We start from the raw sequence: 21,379 nt of genomic DNA, 5'->3' as shown, positions 1-21,379 counted from the left end.
GGAGCAGTTGGGTGGTTTATCAAATTAAGTTGCATGGCTTCATAAATAAACTATATAAACAGCATTAATAGTAAACAGTGTAAATATTTCATACAATTGTTAAATAAATCATACAAAACTAACAATTTCGTTTGTGATGCTTACCCATCACTTATTTGTAAAGGAAGAGAATTTCCCGTTGGCTCATATGGCTTCTCAAATAATTGAGTTGGACAGGTTGGTGGCAAAGTATTAAGATTAGTGATTGTTATAGACCACAGCCATCAAATAATGTACATATAGCTATGGCTGCAAAATAGCTGAACTTGCTAATTGCTACATGCAACTCAGATAAGGTATACTCCATTGTGTATATCATGACCATATGTGCACATGTAGTCTACGCCATGTGTATAATTGTATCATTAGCACACTTATGCTATACACACTGGTGTATATTATCCAAGTGGTTATACACAACATATACATAATAAGTATATCATATTCATACATGTCTGAGTATACCACATGTATAATTGAATTATACACACTGTGTATACTTGAGTATAACAATTTTTTTGCACAGTGTTTGTGTGCTGTATTCTCAGTCATGGCTACCTTGATGGTGTGTATGGTACAGATGGGAACTCAGTCACAACACGTGACATTGCTACACTGTTTAAAGGCAATTTCTGCCCAACACTAACAGATAAACCAAAATTATTCTTCATATAAGCATGCCGTGGAGATGATGAAGACAAAGTGGTTGATGTACAAAAGGATGGAAACCACAATGATGATGTGTTTTGTAATTCTCTACCAAGTGAAGCTGATTTCTTATTTGGTTATGCCACTCCGCCAGGGTATGCCTCATGGAGAAGCCCTCGATATGGCTCTTGGTACATCTCAGAATTATGTGAAGTTTTTGTTGAGAATGCTCAAAATCAAGACCTCCTCACCATGTTAACTATGGTCAACCACAAAGTGTCAGAAAGCTACACTACACAAGGCTGCAAACAGTGTCCATCTCAAGTCAGTCAACTTCGCAAGCAAGTGTGGTTTTAAAGTAAACTGTATATGTGTGTGTGTGTCTTATCATGAGGTCTGACACAAGTTGACCATTAGGTTAAATATTTTAGTTTCTGTATTATAGAAATACAGCAAAAAATGTTTTAAATTCCTTAATAATTCATAAATTTTGACTTCAATGCAATCTCTAATGTGAATTACAAAAATGAAGCAAATGTTATAATATAGATATATGCTTTATAGTGTAGATAGTGTTGTAAATGTATGACAGTATCATTGTAGTGACAGTTATTGTAGGGAATTAAGATTATATCAAACCAAGTATATATTTGTATTTATTGTTATTTGTTGTAAACCATCGCTATTGTTATGTAATAGCAAGGACTATAATATAGCTATATAGTTTATCAATTAACTCTAACTCCTGCTTACTTTAGGGTTGTTGTTTTTATTTATTTATTTATTTGTTGATGTACAGATCTTGTACGTGTACATAATCTATTACATAAATTGAACATTTCAGTAGTATAAGAGAGCTATTAGCAAATCTGTTAACCAATTCTGCAGCTTCACTAAAGATGGAAAGAATAAATTAACTACTGTACATGTATATGTGAATGTTTTGGCAGGCATGCAATTGAATAAACTTTTCCATTTACTGTAGAGCTATTATTAACTTTGCATGCTCTTCAGTTTTAGGACTGTCACATTGGGAATGTAGCCCTAGGATTTGTATGGATTTTGAAAGTCCATTACAAAGGTTTCTATTATATGTTTGGCAGCTACGCATATGGTCCTGCCCATTAAACCATTGAGCATAATTATTTTGTCAAAACCTACAATCACTGCATCATGTAGGTTGTTTCATGGCTATAATTATACACATTTATACAGTGTGTCTGATAAGAATTTGAACTCATAAGCACCAGGCCTAATAAGCACACTTGTTTGGATATATTTGTATTATGGACTGGGTGACGTCTATACTCTATATAGTGATCATCTTTTGTACTTCTGTATCACTATTAGCTAGCTACGTATACACTAGTATAGTTTTGAAGTATCAGCTTAATTATTGTCATTACAAAACTTACGTACTATTAGAATCTGATGCCATAAAATGTGATATAATTGGTATAGCCTAAACCACATCTTGCAGTACTAGGGTGAAATGTAGCTATTGCACATGCATGTGTATACATTTTGAATGGCGTGTAGTGTGGAATTGTGGGTACACTATAAAATTATGTTATGCTTATACCCATGCCAGTATAAACACAGTTCAGTGAGGGCTCTCCAGAGAATCAGTGAAAACCAGTAATATACCCAGCCCCATTCGGGTAGAAGATGATAATGTGTACTCCTTGGCATCACAAATACTAACCCATATAGTGGCTCAGGACTTGCCTTAAATAATAGTCTGTAGTTGTTTTTTAATGTTCCACAACAATACCTCCCAGTATGGTGAATGATCATAACATTATGATGATTTGATATGAAATTATCCAATGTGATGTATTGTGTTATGATTTTAACTGCGGGACATTTAAAACCCCTTTAGAAACCACTGAAACAGTGTGTGAGCATGTGGTAGAATGGTGCAGGTTCGATTCCCCGAGTCAAACAACTTTTTTTTTCGCTTTTTTGAGCCTTTTAGGTGCACCTGTTTAAAAGCTGTTTGACTGCTCTATTAGAGTAGCTGACTGTTCTATTAGAGTATATCGATTTTATTAGTGGAAATCGGTCGGTCATCCTTGACCGTTTCAGTAGGTAATTGGGCGGTCTTCGAGCTAATTGGTCGGTAAATGTCCGATGGCCGACCGTTATAATCCACTCTGAAGTTCACTCAAGTGTAAACAGCCGTAAGTCACAACTCACAAGTTTTCAGTTCCCCTGACAGCCACACCCACCACCATTATAAGCCAGGCTAAGATCTATCCGCGAATCCATATCTGTACTATTGGCACAGATACGTACAATCATAGATAGTATAGACTCCGCACAATACTATCTATGGTGCAATGACACTGTGTCTCTGTGTATCGATTAGAAATAAAGGGGCGGCCGCATAATTTTAAAAATTCCCCTTCGAGTGATGTAAACTACAAAAATGGTTGCTTTTTCTTCTTCTTATGACTTCACGATGTCTTCATATGGCGGGGAATTATAAAGGTGGGTTCGTTTATGGCTACGAACATAGACATTAGTCTAAGTATTTTGTCCATTTACGGAACCAGGGAGCTTCCGCTTCCAATTAATACCCCGCTTTCAGGTTTTATAATTCTACCATTCTGTATGATTAGGGTACTGGCCTGTGTGACTGCATTTATCTTTTGTGAACAGGCACTCACAACCTGCATTCGTACTTACTAAGTTTCTCCTTCAGCTGTAGATCAGTTACTAGTTGGAACTTACCCTCGTGGTGCTGTGGGAACAACCTCTAGATCTGTTGAGCTTGGCACTTCTACTTCACTTGAAGTAACCAGTGATCAGTATGGCTTGATGCTCCTGGAAGCTGGTACTAGGGATATCATATGCAACCCTAGTCTCACAGATCCTTCACAGTATCCAGGTAAATGTGAAGGCAACATATGCCATACAGGTGCTGTAGCTGGCCATTATGCACCTTTCAATGTTAAGCCCCAGTATGGGAAGGGTAGCGATATGGCGGGGATTTGATCTGCTATCGTTAGATCAAATCCCTACCATATAGCGTGGGGATAAGAAGGGATTTGACATGGAACTGTGGTTTTATCACATGCCAAAAGTCAAAATTTTTCAGTGCTAGATCAAATTCCCCACCCTGGGGCACATTTTAAAAATCACCCCGTCCTATAGTCTGACGTCGCCCGTACTTTGGGGGGGTGGGGCTTAACATTGATAGGTGCATTAAATTGTTGTGAAGTTGAACGATCTTAAACTATATTTTGTGGCTAGCTAAGAAGTACAACATTTACTGATGCACTTCGCTATTACAGACACTTTGGTCCTAGAAATTTGATGAATGGTTTTCCTCTTTCTGAAGAGCCAGACCAAAATGTTTGTTTTATTTTCTTGATTCGTAGAATCAGGTTTTACTGTAGCTTGGTGTGTTTACTCAATGACCAATCTACCACACACTCTACTAACTATAATAGCATAGCAGTAGAGTACCAGGTAGTCTGTTCATAGGTGTGTAAACCAAGTTGTTGTGTAGAAGTAAAGCTTTTCGGACAAAAAAATTAAAGGTTTTAAAATTTTTAAAAAGATTTTTTTTAGTTAGAACTAAACAGATTTTGATTAATTGGAAAAATTCAGTGGAAATGTATATGAAAATTTCTCCTGCTGAATTCCTGTATGATAGATGTGTGGAATCATGTGTGGATAAGTAGTGGAATCAAAAGCCACTGTTTCCACTGATCATATTTAAACTGTTGTGTTCTTTTTCCATGTAGCTGTGGGTAGTGAGCCATTTTTATCCATGAGTGAAACTGGCCATCATCAGCAACAACAGGAAATTAATCAGTGGCCAGAACCATTGCTGACTAAATATTACCTCTTGTTGAAAGGAATTGCTGATTCGTTAGATCTAGAGCAGGTTAAAAGCTTGTGTTTTATCTCAGTAGAGGCAGAGAAGGCTGGTATATGCAACAGGGATGATTTCAGTGGGATGGTGTTGCTCAATTTCTTTCACAAGATGATGCTTATTTCACCTAATAATTTGACGTACCTCACAAGCAAGTTACATTCTATTGATCGGATGGACCTGTGCGGTCTCATTGACCAGTACATTAGCCAGCTGCTGAGTACACAGCCCCTCCCACATGGTGATCCACCTGCAGATGAGCGACCCCCACCATATAACCCGGAGTTTGTATCAGGTATAACACTGTATACTGAGTGTAAATTCTTCATTCTAGATTTTCAAAGAATCGATTCTTCAGGTTCTACTACAATTGTTTGTGTACTAGGGGAAGGAGTGTTGTCTTAATGGGAAGCCATATTCACTGAGGAAAAATTTAGCTCCTTCGTTTTTTGTTTAGTAATTAAAAAAAATTAAATCTTTGGTATAGGCGGATGCTAGTATTGTGTCCTTTTGCTGTCTTTTTGTGTGTTCATTTATAGCTGGTATGTTCTTTACTTAGTACCGCTTCATGGGCAGCCTCATCCTGTCTGTAGTGTGTCCAGTGCAAATACAATTCAGCTTGTTGCTCCCATGCTGGGAAGTCTTAGTGAACAAAACAGTTATTCGTTACCATTTCAGGAACAAGATAATGATGTATCCCATATGGAGTACAGCTATCGAATACACAACACATCCAACCATTCACAAGTGATTAATAGGGTAGGTAATGGATTTGAGAAACAAAGTGGAGTGGTGACTTACCAGACTTGTGAACAGTTACGTATTAGACAACTGGAAGAACAGGTAGCTTGTTTACAATCAAGACTGCAAGACAGGGAAGATCTAGTTATTCGTCAAGGAGATACAATTGTGCATTATGAGGATACAATTATGCATCACAAAGCTACAATTGTGCGTCATGAAGATACAATTGTGCGTCATGAAGATACAATTGTGCGTCATGAAGTCACAATTGATCATGACAGACGTGTGATTAAATACAAAAATGAGTTGATTGAAAGTTTGATTAGTCTCCCAGTTTGTCCTGTAGAGAAATATGAAATGAATAAGTTTCCACATGGCATTGCTGTCATCATTAACATCTTTGAGTTTTATTCACTAGACCCTTCCTTTGATCCACCATTACTAGATCGTCCTGGCTCATGTGCTGATGAAGAACATCTTCACAGCACTTGGGAGTATCTTGGTTATGATGTATGCATCTTTAGGAACCTTACCGCACTAGATCTTACCCAACGGCTTGAGCAAATTTCCAAACAGAGTCATGAGAATTATGACAGTTTTGTGTGCTGTATCCTCAGTCATGGTTACCCTAATGGTATATATGGAGCAGACAGCAAACAAGTGGAGATTGGTGATATTGCTAATCTATTTAAACCCACCAACTGTCCAACACTGGCTGGTAAACCAAAGATGTTTTTTATACAAGCCTGTCGTGGTGAAAAGAAAGACACAGGATTTGTCTTTGAGAAAGATGGAAAAAGAAAAAATCTAGAAGAGCCATTTGTTCATTCCCTACCAAATGACGCTGATTTCCTATTTGGCTTTGCCACTCCTCCTGGTAGTGTGTCCTGGAGAAGCCAACGTTATGGTACTTGGTATATCTCCCATTTGTGTGAAGTGCTTACTAACTATTACTTACACCGAGATATGCTCAGCATGCTAACCATCGTCAACTATAGAGTATCAGAAGCTTATACTAATCGAGGCTGCAAACAGTGTCCTGCACCAGTAACTCAACTACGTAAACAAGTGTGGCTTATTTCAAGGTCAACCGAGTAAAACTGTAGTATGTTTTTATTAATATATGTAATGAATTTGTTATCAATTTTGTTTTGTATGAACTTCGCTTATTGTGGTTGTATTGTTTTGTCAGATTTTGATATGTAGTTTTCCCTCTGTTTAACAATTTTTTTTGTATTTTTTGTATGTATATAATTTATCAGTAACTCTGTCACATTTAATTTTCAAACTTACATGTTCACAAAAAGAATTTCATAAACATTCAGTTTTGTATCTTGTGTATGTGTCGATACACATGTACATACATACTGGCCAACTCAAGACTGAAGACAAAGACTAGGAAAGAGCAGAGTTAAGAAGTGTATTTGTTGTCAACACAATGTGATGGTGAAGACCCTGGCCTTGGTGTGTTACGTTATTGTGCCTACAGCCTATTCTCAATTCTTTGAATCATCAAATTTACCACTGAGTTACCATCGAGTGTATATTCTAAAGAGTGTACAGGCAACATCTTGTGTTCAATCTTATACCTACTCAATTGGAATCAAGTGAAGGTATGTTTTTGTGTAGTAGTGCTTGTATGTATTAGGGCTAAAATAATCATGAACCTTTAGTTCTCTAGTGTTAATGATCGGATACTAGCTACTTTGTAGTGATACTGATGTGACATGATTTATACCATAAGCAGTTTACAACTTTTCAAAGTGACGGCAACGGTGCACATGCACTGTAATAGCAATGTAAGTGTTCCTGACAAGCAAAGTGCATTAAATTCATAAAACAGATTACCTTAAAAATGCCCCTTTTTATGATATACCGTATAGCTGAAAGTTTGGTGGGAGGAAACTTTGGTGAATTTGCCATGATAGGATTTTGACGAGCACAAAGTTTGGCGAATTTGTGAACTAATACAGATTTGTATTGGACAAACGATTTGGCAGATTTTAGTTTGGTGAAACATCGTTCACTTGCCAAATTCACCAAACTTTCTGGCTATACGGTAATGCATCTTGTGAGCTGATAAATAATGGATTGTGTAATCTTAAGTATCAATTTTAGTTTTATTCTATTATTTTAGTACTTTTTTTAGAGTACTGATTTTACTTTCCAAGTACCAAAGTCCTTAATGTTTGAGTGCTTGTAGTATTTAGTATGTATGTTGTGTATGTATGGTGGGTGTGTGCATGCATGTGCATTTATGTGTATTTACAGCAAACCGGAAATGTTCAAATTATCAAGTTCACAAGTAAAACTTTTTGTTTGATATCCACATTCAAAAGGACCGTCCTGCTATGCTTGTACACTACGTACAGTAGAACCTTTACCAGACACTTTGGGACCATCCAATTTAATGAAATTTCTGTCTGTCGGAACCTCAGCCCTTTATAGAGAGTCAAAACACAAGTTCAGAAGGTCCTTCAAGAGAGGTACTTACTGTATGTCTATTTTGTGTAGTTGTGTGGCTATTAACTTTTGTGTTTATGTTGTCGTTTTTCTTTTTCCAACACTAGAACAGTTGTGCTGAAATTTGTCTACTAATGTGGATTACATAGCAAGAAAATGTGAGACCATTAGGCATTTTCCTTTTCCCTAATATGTGTAACATTTCTTGTATGGTTTTTCGCTTTGTTGTTGCTATGTAGTATAGGCCAGGCAAACATAATTAATTGTTTCACATTGTCACTTTCACCTCAGTACCTCGAATGCTGCTAACAATCATACGTGCATAATTATATTTGATGTGGTGAATTGGATTATTTGGACAGCCGTTGACTGGTACAATACAGGAGGGGGAGGGGGAGGGGGAGGGGGTGCAAATAATATAATAATATAAAATTCTTGTATCACCTGAAATTTTTATGAACATGTTTGACTAGCAGTTGGACTGGACTGGACATTTGATAATCTAACATATGTTTTACAATGTATTGTGGTCATCTAGGCTAGATCAAATTTGTTTCATTCGTTAAATTATTCCAGTCAGTAATGGTGTGAGGGAAGAAGCTTTTTGATAGTAGTTGAAGGTGGTATTATAATTGGTGACGGTGTGATAAACATGTAAAGTGAAGTTATGTAGTATCTCTTGCTGTTCAATGAAAGTAGCAATGAGTAATAAAACATACCCTCCTACTCACATGCAAACAAACGTCAGTAAGAAACAAGCAATCATGGTTGTCTGGCCTTAATGTGTACATTTAAAATAAAATAAAATTATGTAATCTGTCTTATAAATTGAGTTTGTATCCCCCAATGAATTTTTCCCAAATAATTAATAATGTTTGGAGTTACAATGATAAAGTTTTGGACTGAGGGGTTGCCAACGTCCCCAAAGTTGTGTACAAGAGTTCCAATATTTACGTATTTCAAAAATATTTCCAAATAGTTCTATATATATAATACATTATAAATTACTTGTGCACGTGTACTGTAGAAGAGGCGTAAACGCATTACTCATTTGGGATTCCCCTCATTGATAAGTGGGGAGTCAGCACGATCAGGAATATAGTTTACTCGTTGGATTGTTCATCTCATCATGAACGATGAAGGTAGGTGTACGTGGTGTACTTATACACGTGTGTGGATTGCTTCATTATGACTTTCGTGACGACGTCATGTGATGCGAGATGCATCCGTATGTATAATCAGCTTCTAATGCACCTATCAATGTATTGCCCCACCCCCTCGGGCATATATATATATATATGGGATTTGACACAGCTTGATTTCAAATGCCCCATAGTAGGGCAAACCTATCGTGTCAAATCCCCACTGTTGGCTCCGGCCAGTTGCAACACGGGGATTTGACATAGCATAGAAATTTACAACAAAATACTTGGAGGCTTAATGAACGACCGTCAAATGCCCTATAGTAGGGCAGCAGTTTCGTGTCAATTCCCGCTGTAGATCCCCACTTACGCCCGAGGGTGGGGGCGACACATTGATAGTAGGAGTGGGCGATACAATATCGATACCAGAATGTCCGTACTTCGATATAAAGCATAAGTAATTACAACATACACTAGCGATTCCGGGTGAATTTTAAAATTAATGGAAATAATTTTTATTTTGCATAGCCTTGTGCAGTAGTCCCTGAGGATCTCATAAACACTTAGTTTTTAAAAATCCGTCATAGGATGGTGGAGTTAGCTATAAGCAATTTTGTCCTTTAAAATAGGCATAATTTTCTCAGTATCTTTCCATTGAAAAAGTCCCAAAAATGGCACAATTGAATAAATGCTTATAACTGAGCTTTGCAATAACATTTTTAACTTCTGTTTCCTGTTATAAATACCTTAATACATGGACCACAGTGTAACCTTACTTGTATGACCCTCTGAATAAAGGTCACCTGCCACTAAATAGTTGCATGCATTTAGCATCTTGTGGATGGCAAAACAGCATACACATGGTGAAGTGCAACCACTCTGTTCCAGTCATCTCCACTCAAAAATACAATATGCATGCAAAGCAAGGAGTTGTATTGTTGATTTATAGCTGCTTGTATGATTATTTTGTCTCTTAATGTACAGCTCCTTGACAGCTACCAAAATGGTGCATCAAAGAGATGAGCCGTTTGTGGTGCAAAAAATGGTGCATCAAAGAGATAAGCCGTTTGTGGTGCAAATTTGATGACTTTTAGCATCAAGACACACGGTAGTGTGTTGTGTGGCCCAAGAAGCCGGCGCGCAACACCTGTGAGTATATTGACAGGAAGAACGAAAACACAATTTTCGCACCTCCGTAGCTCTGTGCTGCCTGGATGAAACAAGACGAGTTTTGCTGTGGACACTCCCTCCAACTTCAGTACTCCACATTCCAAATTTGAGTGAAATTGCTTCAAGCTTTCCCGAGATATGCGACTTCAAAAATTGGCTTAGTTTCTTTGTTTTTTTTTTCTTCTTATTTTTCTTCCTCTTTTCGCACACTTACAAAAACCGCTATAAAACGCGAACGCAATATCCGATTACCTTGAAATTTGGCACACAGAAGGGGGCATCTCTGTACCAACTTTGGCTGGAATACGATAAACAGGCAAAGAGTTATTATGGCCTACACTACAAGAACGTCGCAAATCAGCTAGACTAGTTTTACTATATAAAGTACTACATGATTTATTAATTATACCGAACTGTTATCTCCCATTTAAATCTACTGTATTACGGACCCGACACTCACATAACTTTAAACTAGTACCTTACCAACCAAGAATTGATGTATATAAATATTCCTTCCTCCCAAGAACTGTACCAGAATGGAATAGATTAGATGCTGAGATTATTGAGACTGACTGTGTTGAAGAATTTAAGCAAAAATTAGCCCCTTTTATGTATATGGTTAAGTAACTTATCGTAAATGTATATATTTTTATAGTTTATTATTGTAATTGTACATATGTATATAATTAAGTAACTTGTCGTAATTGTACATACTTATATAGTTAAGTAACTAATTGAAATTGTACACATGTAATTGCACATCAGCATTATACCCCTGGAGGGTCCTGCTGATTAACAATAAATAAATAAATATTAGCGATTATTCATCACAAAAAATAACACCAATATGTTGTCACGCCTACAGGGTAAACCGCTGACGGGAAGAAGCTGAAAATCGATGGGTGAATAGGTTAACTATTGAACCTCAAACCTTTTGTGATTTGAAAGAAATTGAGCTAAAAACCAGGAAGATACAATGAAAAAACAAACAGTGTGTAACACTTACTCAATCGAGATTAACTAATAAAAAAACAACTACTTTTCATGCCCACCAGAAAAACTGCTTGGGGTAATGCTTTGAAATTCTCTGCACAGATGGAGTAATCATCTTAGAAAGGATCTTCAATGGTGTAGAAGAATCAGACTTAAAGCCACGGAGTTATAACACGAAATCAAACTTGGTGTAGCAAGTGCGAGATCGAGATACTCTAATAGAGCAGTCATCCTGAAAAGAATTCAAAAGATCAGCTAGAAACTAGTAACCTGTATAGAGATAAGCTACAAACAATTCACCCTGTAGAGATATCAGCTAGAAGAAGTTACCCTGTAGGGAGTTCAACTACGTAGTTCAGCTAGCTATAAAGAAGTCACCTCGTAGAGAGTTCAGCTACAAAGAAACCACCATGTAGAGAGTTCAGCTACAAAAAAATCGCCCTGTAGAGGGATCAGCTAAAGAAATTACGCTGTACAGAGTTCAACTACAAAGAAACCATGATGTAGAGAGTTCAGTTGCAAACAAATCACCTGTAGAGAGTTCAGCTACAAACAAATTACCCTGTAGAAAGGTCAGCTAGAAGAAGTCACCTTGTAGAGAGTTCAGCTACTAACTATTGACCCTGTAGAGACATCAGCTAAAAGAAGTTACCTTGTAGAGAGTTCAGCTACAAACAAATCATCCTGTAGAGAGATCAGCTAGAAGAAGTTACCTGGTAGATAGTTCAGTTACAAACAATTCACCCTGTAGAGAGATCAGCTAGAAGGACTCACCTTGTAGAGCGTTCAGTTACAAAGAAACCATCATGTAGAGTTCTGTAATAAATATATGTATTATATATACAATTTGTACATTTATTGATAAAATCAGAAATATTTAAAGTATTCATCTGCTTCATCTTTTCTTCTTCCTGTGGAAAAAAAAAAGATAGGTTAAAAAAGCCCCAAAGCTGGCCATAGGCCGGCTTTGGGGTATACAAATACAAAAAGAAGTGAAATCTAATCCAAAACAGCTAAGCTGTGAAAAAAAGAGTGCTGCCCTCAAAAAGGCTATGGTGAAAAAAGATGTGAAATCCAAGGTGGTGGCCAAGAAATGGCTGTGGTGGTAGGTTAATGGTAAAAATTTTAATAACAACAATTCAGGTGAATTTTGTGCCAAGACCAAGCGGCACCGAAATTCACCTGAATTGTTGTTATTAAATTTTTTACCATTAACCTACCATCACAGCCATTTCTTGGCCGCCACCGTGGATTTCACACCTTTTTTCACCATAGCCTTTTTGAGGGCCACACTCTTTTTTCACAGCTTAGCTGTTTTGGATTAAATAGTGATATTGAAAACTACATGGACAAAAATGCTCACCTTGGTGTAACTAACATGCGCTGGGTCATTTCTTGCAAAAAGAACATAACATTGTGGTGGCTATATTGCAAAATAATCTTATAATTGGCATAAAACTCCACACAAACATATAATATGTAGCAGGAAACTAACTGCACCATCGAATTCCTTGCCCCCAGAAACCCTAGAAATGATGCAATTGTTTGATCAATTGCTCGTATGGCAGCGGAATGATTGTGCCAACTCTCCAATGGAAGATTCACGGAGAAAATTTTATGCAAAATTTATGAATCGCTACATACACATGTGAGCTAAAACAATAATTATACTAATTGTACAGTCACGTTGGAAGGGAGACGCTGGGCATAGTGGGGAAGGATGAGTATAGGGTAAAGGGGGAAAAGTGGGAACTGGTAGGTACTAGTGGGTTAAATGAAGAGATGAATGGATGGTAATCATTGGGATAGTGCATAGCATTAAAATCAGAAGTCAGTTCATCAACAGATAGATCTAGTCCAGAAAGCACTAAAGGTCTACCACTAACTGTTGGCGGATGATAAAGGGGCAATTGTAACGGGTAGTGAGCTTGATAACTAGCTAGAGTGCCTCAAGTCATGTGGTTGCCCATCACACAGAGTTTCAGGAGCAATTCCATCAGCAACAACTAAAGGAGAGTTCACAGTATCTGGGGGTGCTGAAGTTACCAAATGTGAAGTCTTGAAAAATTGGAAATTTCGATACTTGGTGATCACTTGATATTTTGCTTATGTTGTGCATGTATTACGGATGCAAACACTAAAAATGGAATGTTTCAGCCATTACTGTACTATAATGCAAGCTTTATTCAACCCACCAGTCATCACTGAGAAATTTTTAGCACTGTGTGGTTCACTAATTGGCTACTAAAAACAAAAATCACAAGTACTCAGTATCAGTATCGATACTCATCAATACCATGACAAAGGTACTTGGAATCGTATCAAAGCAAAATTTTCTGGTAGCTATCACCCACCCCTAATTGATAGGTGCGTAAAACAATGGCAAATATATTTTATATTATATTGGCAGGTTGCCTGGCGCCTGGCAAGCATTCCAGCTATAGCATCGAGACAATACCTTCCGCCCCACTTGAGTTGAGAGAAAATCAGTACACACCGAATGTGGTACACCTAGTTGCTGGTACCAGGGACACATGTCAAAGAGATGGTACAGAGCCACTGCAGTATGGACAAGGACCAGTACATGGTATGTAATGATGTGTTTTTTTGTACTATGTAGATCTGATTGTTGAGGGAAGCACCCTTGTACAGGCTATGCCTTTTGGTGCCACCCAGTCACTTTGACAAATTAGATCAATAAATGAAATATAATAGATTGTCAAGGTGTGCATGTACTGATTTTCCTGGGATACAGAAGTGTCTGTATAGATGACACAGATTAGGCCGCTCCAACTTGATTTCTTGTTTCCTGTCCTGGCCAAACAAACTTTGCCATGCTGGTGGGTGGCAAATTTCATTATTCCATTATGCTATCTACTATACATGATCACAGCTACACATGTTTTGTACATGTCTATTACACAGCTACGTACAAGGTGGACTATCCATGTTTACTACTACAACAGCACTTGCAGCATACTTCCGGTAAAATGTGGTCATTCAGTTCAACAGGAGCATTGCTTGGCATGGGTGAAAAATAAACCTTGACTGTATCCTCACCATTATCATTAATAGTCAGCACACTGGCTTGCACTGTATGTTCCATCATGTCTAATTAAGAATTTGGACTAAAACAATCCCATGATAGTTGGTTTACGGAATAATGGAAATTTCTGCAAAAACAAACAAACTATGCAGGTGGTGGACAGGAAACAGGAAATCAAGTTGGAGTGGCCTAAGGGTGTACCCAACTTTGAGTGCACACGTTAATGGCTCTTTGTTGTAATTTTAAGGTTTTGTAAAGTTGATTATAAGATAGTTTCTGTGGTAAAGTGTAAGCATAAGGTTACCGCCTGCCCGCCTGCCTGTCTGAATCAAATTGAGGAAGTGGCGGATGAGAAACTAGCAATCTAGATTCAGAAATAAAATGCATATAGAGGTAGACTACATAATTATGTGTTCAGGACCAAACTTAGAAGTGACAAGCACCTCTGTCTTGTGTAGCTACACCCTTCAAACTTCATTGCATTTTTTATGGTGTCAAATACAGTGCACACATATGATAGCTGCGTACAAATACATGATATACAATAGTTAACAGTTAGTAACATGTTGCTGGAGTGAATGACGAAGGGAAGACTATCCTTCAGTAGACCATCCTTCAGACCATCTTTCCATTTTTTTCATATAGAGTGGGAAAATGGACATCCATTATTTGATATTTCACTTGAAACTTAATATTTGCAATAAAATCTACCAAAAAAATCAATGGGGCTCAGGAGGTTTGCTTTTTATAAGCCCTGGATTTCTTACCAAAAACCACTGTTTATAACCATAATCAAACTAGCATGCAATTACCTTTATTGAGAATGAGAATGCCAAAATTATGATGCCATACTGATAGGAAAAGCCCCGTTTAGAATATTTTGTCTAAATGATTATAATTATTATAATTACAGAAAAGTGCACAGTGCTCTATACTAGCTGATGAAGCATCAGTGTTTACATCTATAGAGCTACTATTATAAATTATAGTTTAATAGCAGAGAAAAACAGAATATGTGAAACTAGATCTAGCCTTATCTATATAGGGTGCTGTCCTCAGAGGTGGCCCAACACATAGTGACAATTGTGACTAGGTCTGCAAAAAATAATGCAGTAAAACATTTATTATATACAATGGGTATACATACAGAGGCGGATCAGAGTTTGGAAAGGAGGGGTGCACATTGCTGAAAAGTTGAAGAGCAAAAAAAAAAAAGTTCACAGCAATAATGGCTGCCCTTTATCAAATATATATTATGTAAATTAAAATCTTTATAGCTTCATATATAGATAAGCTACACTGCCTCATAAACACTGTGACTGCTTTATTAGAGTGCTCTATCTTGCATGCAATTTTATAAGGGTGGGGGGCATGTGCCTGTGCCCCCTTCCCCGGATCTGCCACTGACATAATATTATTATTTTTAAAGCACTTTTTTGTGAAGAAATCTAACCAGAAAAATTTGGAATTTTCAACTAGAGTAGGGACCATAGTATATCGATAAAAAGTACTGAAACAAGCTGGAGTAGTGCACGATATTAAATCACAGTAAAACAATAAGAAGTGATATATCCCTACTGTGTATTTCTATTATGGTATCTTGAGCACAGTAGGGATATAACACTTCTTATTGTATCGTGCACTACTCCAGCTTGTTTCTGTACTTTTTATCAATGTAATATGGTCCCTACTCTAGTTGAAAATTCCAAATTTTTCTGTGTACTTGTCTGTTAATCTCTTTTTGTAAATTATTATTATGACAGGTGGACCCACGCATACCATATAATGGCACTGCGTGCCCCAGCTATATCAATTATTGTCTGAAAAGTGAAGTATCCATTACGATTTGTTGTCAGCTATTTTAAACCCATTACACAGCATTTCAGAACAAAAAAGCACCTCTGCAATCCATGCATACTGAAAGAAATGGTGCCGTGCGCCTCCATTATTGTCTGAAAAGTGAAGTATCTATTACGCTTTTGTTGTCGGCTATGTTCAACCCGTTACGCAGCAGTACAAATCAAGAACTGTTCGAATAGCACCTCTGCAATCAAAATAGCCACTATGAAAAATACGGATGATTTCTGTTACAAAAGGAAGCCATCACATGCTACCACCAAATTGACACTTTTAGCTGTCAGCAAAGATGAATGTGACACAAAGGAGGACACTGGTAAGTCCATGAAGAATGTATTGTATGTACTGCGGTATGCCAAAAGGCACCTCTCAGGCCAAAGCAATGTTGAACAGTGAAAAAAAATCAAGCCCGTAGCCTTAGCCGTTATCGAGTTATGCTTGTCTGAAGGCATCAGGCAGTTACTCAGTCAGTAGGAAATAACAGGTTTTAAAAAAAATTCCATAGCAACTTGTTGAAAGCATTTCGGGTCGATCTGAAGGCATGTTTGGGCTTAGTTTTACCTAACCAATACTGCCTCATCGTTGTCAGAGATAATTGAGGCTGGTTTTTGGGTGATGTTATTTCATGGGCCATGTCTACTCCTTTGTGGTCCTTACTATACACTACTATCGATATCGCCTAGTTCAAAAATCTTTGCAGGAAACATATGTTATTGGCATTTGTTTACAACATGTCAAAGAAATAATGTGTGATTGAGCTGTTTTCGTCTTTGCCTATGGGAAGCTGATACAAGGAAAAAAATTTTCCTATCCAATATTCATGGTGAACACGACGGTGCAAGTCTCAACTAGATACCAGCCTATTATGCTGGTAATAGCTGCTTTGAAGTATCAAGCATATATAGTCAGAATAATGATGCTAAAGTTGTCTATGAAATGCATTGGCTCACTGTAAAATAATAGTAGTAATAGTCAGTAAGTCTATATAGTTTTAATATGAAAATAATCACTACAAACAAAAAATAATTGATTTACAGTATAACAATATTTATACACTGAAACAGTTCCATGCAAGCCAAAAGACAAGCAAGGGCACTGATAAATTTGAGCATATGATGAGCATAACAGGTTGAATTTTTGAGATAGCAAAATTAAAAGCATAATAGGCTGGTGTTAAGTCTCAACACTGTGTATCATTTTATTTGTAAAACCATTTTATTAAACACCTTTATTACATTTCCCTCTACTTACTACACAAATTGATGTATCTATTGTAGGTATGTAACTCCCCACCAGTGCACATAAGTAGGTTATAAATATTTAATGTAAGGAATTCAAAAAATGCTCAGATTTCACAGATTCGGCTACATTTCTCAACAATTGTATTGGTTGGAAGATTGCCATTTTCAAATATTGGTGGGTCATTTTTGCTGGACCTGCTGAACAAAGTGACTTATGCATGGTGGCTTTATGGACTTGGCTTCAGTTAAATAGCATCATACAGTAGATTAGCTACAATATGAATGGATGGTGCATGAATCTAGTTGTGAAGTGTGACTGAGCTGGCATGAACTGTTACTGGGTTGGTTATGAAAAGTTGACAAACTAACAATAGGTTTCAGAAGATCATCACTTTCAAAAGTTTACTTGGTTTTATGTCTGCATGGAATGATCTGCTGAAATGTCCTCCATTGTAAACATTCCCTCATTGATATATAGATTACTTATCAAATTTTTATGGACAGTGAATCAGCATGTGATGTGTACTTAGTATTGTCATTGTCTATGTTTGCAGCCCAGACTTTTCCAAGTCACTTTCAACATACTTCATCCAATGGTTCACTTGGACTAAACTATCCTATACCAGTACAGACATATGATGATGGCCCTAATGCTGTCCCTGATAATGGACACCCTTTACTAGCTTCACATGGACAGCCTTCTACAGGTTAGGAATGTACCAGCACAGTACACATACATTCGCACAATCACAGACACTGCACTACACTACACTACACTACACTACACTACACTACACTACACTACACTACACTACACTACACTACACTACACTACACTACACTACACTACACTACACTACACTACACTACACTACACTACACTACACTACACTACACTACACTACACTACACTACACTACACTTCACTGCACTGCACTGCACTGCACTGCACTACACTTTATACCATAGATATTAGAGTCTACACTGCATACTGAGACTTTTCTTTTATTTAGGAGTGTATCAAACTCTTCAGATTCCTGGAACACTGAGACAACAGACCAACACAGCAAATGCTGCACCACTTAATAATGCTTATCGTCATTTGCTTAGAAAAATAATAAAGTCATTGAGCACAGACGAAGTGGATGACTTGTGTTTTATCTCAACAGAAGCAAATTCATCTTCTGTACGCAATAAGGCTAACTTCAGTGGAATAGTTTTGTTCAAATTCTTTGAACAGCGGATGTTGATTACGGCTGAAAATTTGGACTATCTCCAAAGTCTTTTAAAGGACATTAGTCGAATAGATTTGTGTCATTTAATTGATGAGTATACTAACACTTATTTAAGTGGAACATCCTTTACATATAGGGAGCCATTTGCAAAGCCACACCTTCATGCAGAGCCCCACCCATTGCCAACCAATGCATCATCTTCTGTAGAGTCACGTCCACCACCATTTAATCCAGAATTTAATGATCACAGTAAGTTTTATATGCCACCATATTGCAATGAAATTTGTGGATTTGTTTGCTGTATGTATGTATAGGTGTGCAGCTACTATTTTATGTAACGATCCATTACTTTTTTTAGTACCTGCCCAACCACAACTACCCCAACACAATCCAGTCCAATGTACGCACCCAGAGCAGGTTAACACCAGTGATCTCCAGCAGGAATATTCCCTCCCAACTCAGGAAGAAGATGAAGAAAATGACCCACATGGAATGGTTGGTTACAACAGTTCTGTGTTGATAGATAGTTTACGAACACAAGTGGATGGTCAAATGTTCCACAGTGGAACAATTTCTTCTTGTAATAGTGAACAATTACTCCAGCAGATCAGATTGTTACAAATGGATTTAGCAGCCAAAAATAATGAAAACCTTATTCTGCGGCAAGAAATGGTTAATCAAAAGAAAATACAGAAACATTATGTGATGCTGATTGAGAAATTATTGGCTGAAAGCCGAGGCAAGTCTGATCCAGTAGCAGAGAGGTACCTAATGCACAAGTGGCCACATGGTATTGCCATCATCATCAACAATTACGAATTTCATTCTACTGGCCATATTGATGAAAAGTTATCAAACCGTGAAGGATCGTTAGTTGATGAAAATAATCTTAATATTACCTGGGAATACCTTGGTTATAAGGTGCAAGTATTAAAAAATCTCAAAGCCTCAGAGTTTACTCGTGAACTAATGCAGGTTGCTCTACAGAGTCATGAGAATTATGACAGTTTTGTGTGTTGTATCCTCAGTCATGGCTACCTTGATGGTGTGTATGGCACAGATGGGGAACTGGTAAAGTTTAATGATATTGTTAAACTGTTTAAAGGAAACTTCTGCCCAACGCTAGTAAACAAACCAAAGCTGTTCTTCATTCAGGCATGTCGTGGAGATGCTAAAGATGAAGCAGTTTCTGAACAAAAAGATGGACCTGGACCTGACAAGATGTCCAACTCTCTACCAAGTGAAGCTGATTTCCTTTTTGGTTATGCTACTCCACCAGGGTATGCCTCATGGAGAAGTCGTGAGTATGGTTCCTGGTACATCTCCAGTTTATGTGAAGTTCTTGTGGACAATGCTTCACAGCAAGATCTCCTCAGTATGTTAACCATGGTTACCAACAAAGTGTCAGAAGCCTATACTAATGAAGGAGACAAACAATGTCCTGTCCCTGTTTCTCGGCTTCGCAAGCAGGTGTGGTTCTTTGGAAACTGTTAACAATTTACAAAAATCAATTTAATACATTCTACTCTGTTTCTCGTATGTTATATATACCCCTTGAGTCCTCTGTGTGTGTGTGTGTGTGTGTGTGTGTGTGTGTGTGTGTGTGTGTGTGTGTGTGTGTGTGTGTGTGTGTGTGTACTATATATCTTTAATGTATCTAGATATATTAATTTTTAAGAATCATGTAGATAAACTCCTGGCTTATACATGAGGGTGTGTATAGATGTGATCTCTTTGCACAGGTATAATTATTGTAAAATTAGCAGTTCCACACTGTTGACAAAATTTACTCAACTTTTAGTTGGTCGTACAGTGTATTTGCCGTGTAGTTGTATGAATAGTCTTTGCAATAGAGAAGTATCTAATGAAGAAGCATCCACATGGTGTTGCTGTTATAATATATGAATTCCATTCATGCCCTGCAAATAATAAAATAATTAAAGTCGTAGTGGTTCACAAATTGATGAAAATAATCTTTACAATACTTGGGAATATCTTGATTATAAAGTGTACATCCTAAGAAATCTCTCTGCTGCAGATCTCACTCACAACTAATGAAAAATGCTCTACAGAGTTATGAGAATTATGAGAGTTTTGTGTGTTGTATCCTCAGTCATGGCTACCTTGATACGATGGTGTGTATGGTACTGACAGCAAACCAATAACCAATATAGCTATATAGTGTTAATTTTTTTTAAAAATGGCTACTGTCCAAGTTTGGTGGGCAGGCCAAATTGTTAGCTTAGTTCAGATGTTGTGATTATGGAAAATGGTGGGAAGAATGCATTCAATGATTCACTTCGAATTCGTCCCTAGACACCCTACCAAATAAAGTTGACTTCTTGTTTAATCACAGCTCTCTACTAGCTGGGAAAAGTATCATTCAGAAGTCCTGAACATGGTTCATTTCTAGTTTGTGTTGGGATAAAGCTCATCATCTAGACCTGCTCAGCATGTTAACCATGCATTGTCAACAAGTAAGTGTGTCAAGTTATTCTTCTCAAGACTACAAACACTGAATGTCCAGCACCATTTAGTCTCCTTAAGTATGGTTCTTTGAAGATTAAGCACTGTTGGATCAACTAAATATTCTGCCGTGATGGCATTCATATTCAATCTACTGTATTAATTTAACTTTAGTAAATACTAAACAAAAATGAAATGCAGTTATTGATAATACTGTGTATTCACTATAGCAATCTATTGCACTTAATTTATATCATATGCGTTAAGCATAGCAACCAGGGGTCAAGGGAGTTGATACCCCATATTGAGATCTAATATACCATTCATATGTGAAAATTAATGCCCTCAGCATAGTGATGCCCTCAGTAAGCAACTTTTTTTCCCCAGAGCATTACGATGCAAAATTTCTGCCCCTAAGAAGAGCATGTCAAGTGTACATGTATTACAGC

General features: G+C 37.3%; 2 protein-coding genes across 3 annotated transcripts; both read left to right on the top strand.

The window, feature by feature from the left end:
* The first annotated feature begins 3,087 nt into the window (after positions 1–3,087).
* Positions 3,088–8,139, top strand: LOC136267239 (uncharacterized). The gene is made up of 7 exons (XM_066062323.1): positions 3,088–3,180; positions 3,395–3,580; positions 4,443–4,868; positions 5,133–6,930; positions 6,991–7,116; positions 7,589–7,803; positions 7,888–8,139. The coding sequence occupies exons 1-4, from the start codon at positions 3,141–3,143 to the stop codon at positions 6,413–6,415; spliced, it is 1,935 nt and encodes a 644-aa protein (XP_065918395.1). The 5' UTR covers positions 3,088–3,140; the 3' UTR covers positions 6,416–6,930; positions 6,991–7,116; positions 7,589–7,803; positions 7,888–8,139.
* A 672-nt stretch (positions 8,140–8,811) lies between these two features.
* On the top strand, positions 8,812–20,159 carry LOC136266668 (uncharacterized). Of its 2 annotated transcripts, XM_066061668.1 has the most exons (5): positions 8,812–8,922; positions 13,496–13,672; positions 17,784–17,936; positions 18,243–18,713; positions 18,823–20,159. In XM_066061668.1, exons 1-5 carry the CDS (start codon positions 8,910–8,912, stop codon positions 19,956–19,958), a joined length of 1,950 nt encoding a protein of 649 aa, XP_065917740.1. In that variant the 5' UTR covers positions 8,812–8,909; the 3' UTR covers positions 19,959–20,159. The 2 variants fall into 2 exon arrangements, with proteins under 2 accessions (XP_065917740.1, XP_065917741.1); XM_066061669.1 differs by lacking the exon at positions 13,496–13,672 and having other exon boundaries at positions 8,820–8,922.
* The last annotated feature ends 1,220 nt before the right edge of the window (positions 20,160–21,379 follow it).

This window comes from Dysidea avara, chromosome 9 (genome assembly GCF_963678975.1).
Source record: "Dysidea avara chromosome 9, odDysAvar1.4, whole genome shotgun sequence".
Taxonomy (NCBI): domain Eukaryota; kingdom Metazoa; phylum Porifera; class Demospongiae; order Dictyoceratida; family Dysideidae; genus Dysidea; species Dysidea avara.
This window is presented reverse-complemented; position numbering and strand designations above follow the sequence as displayed.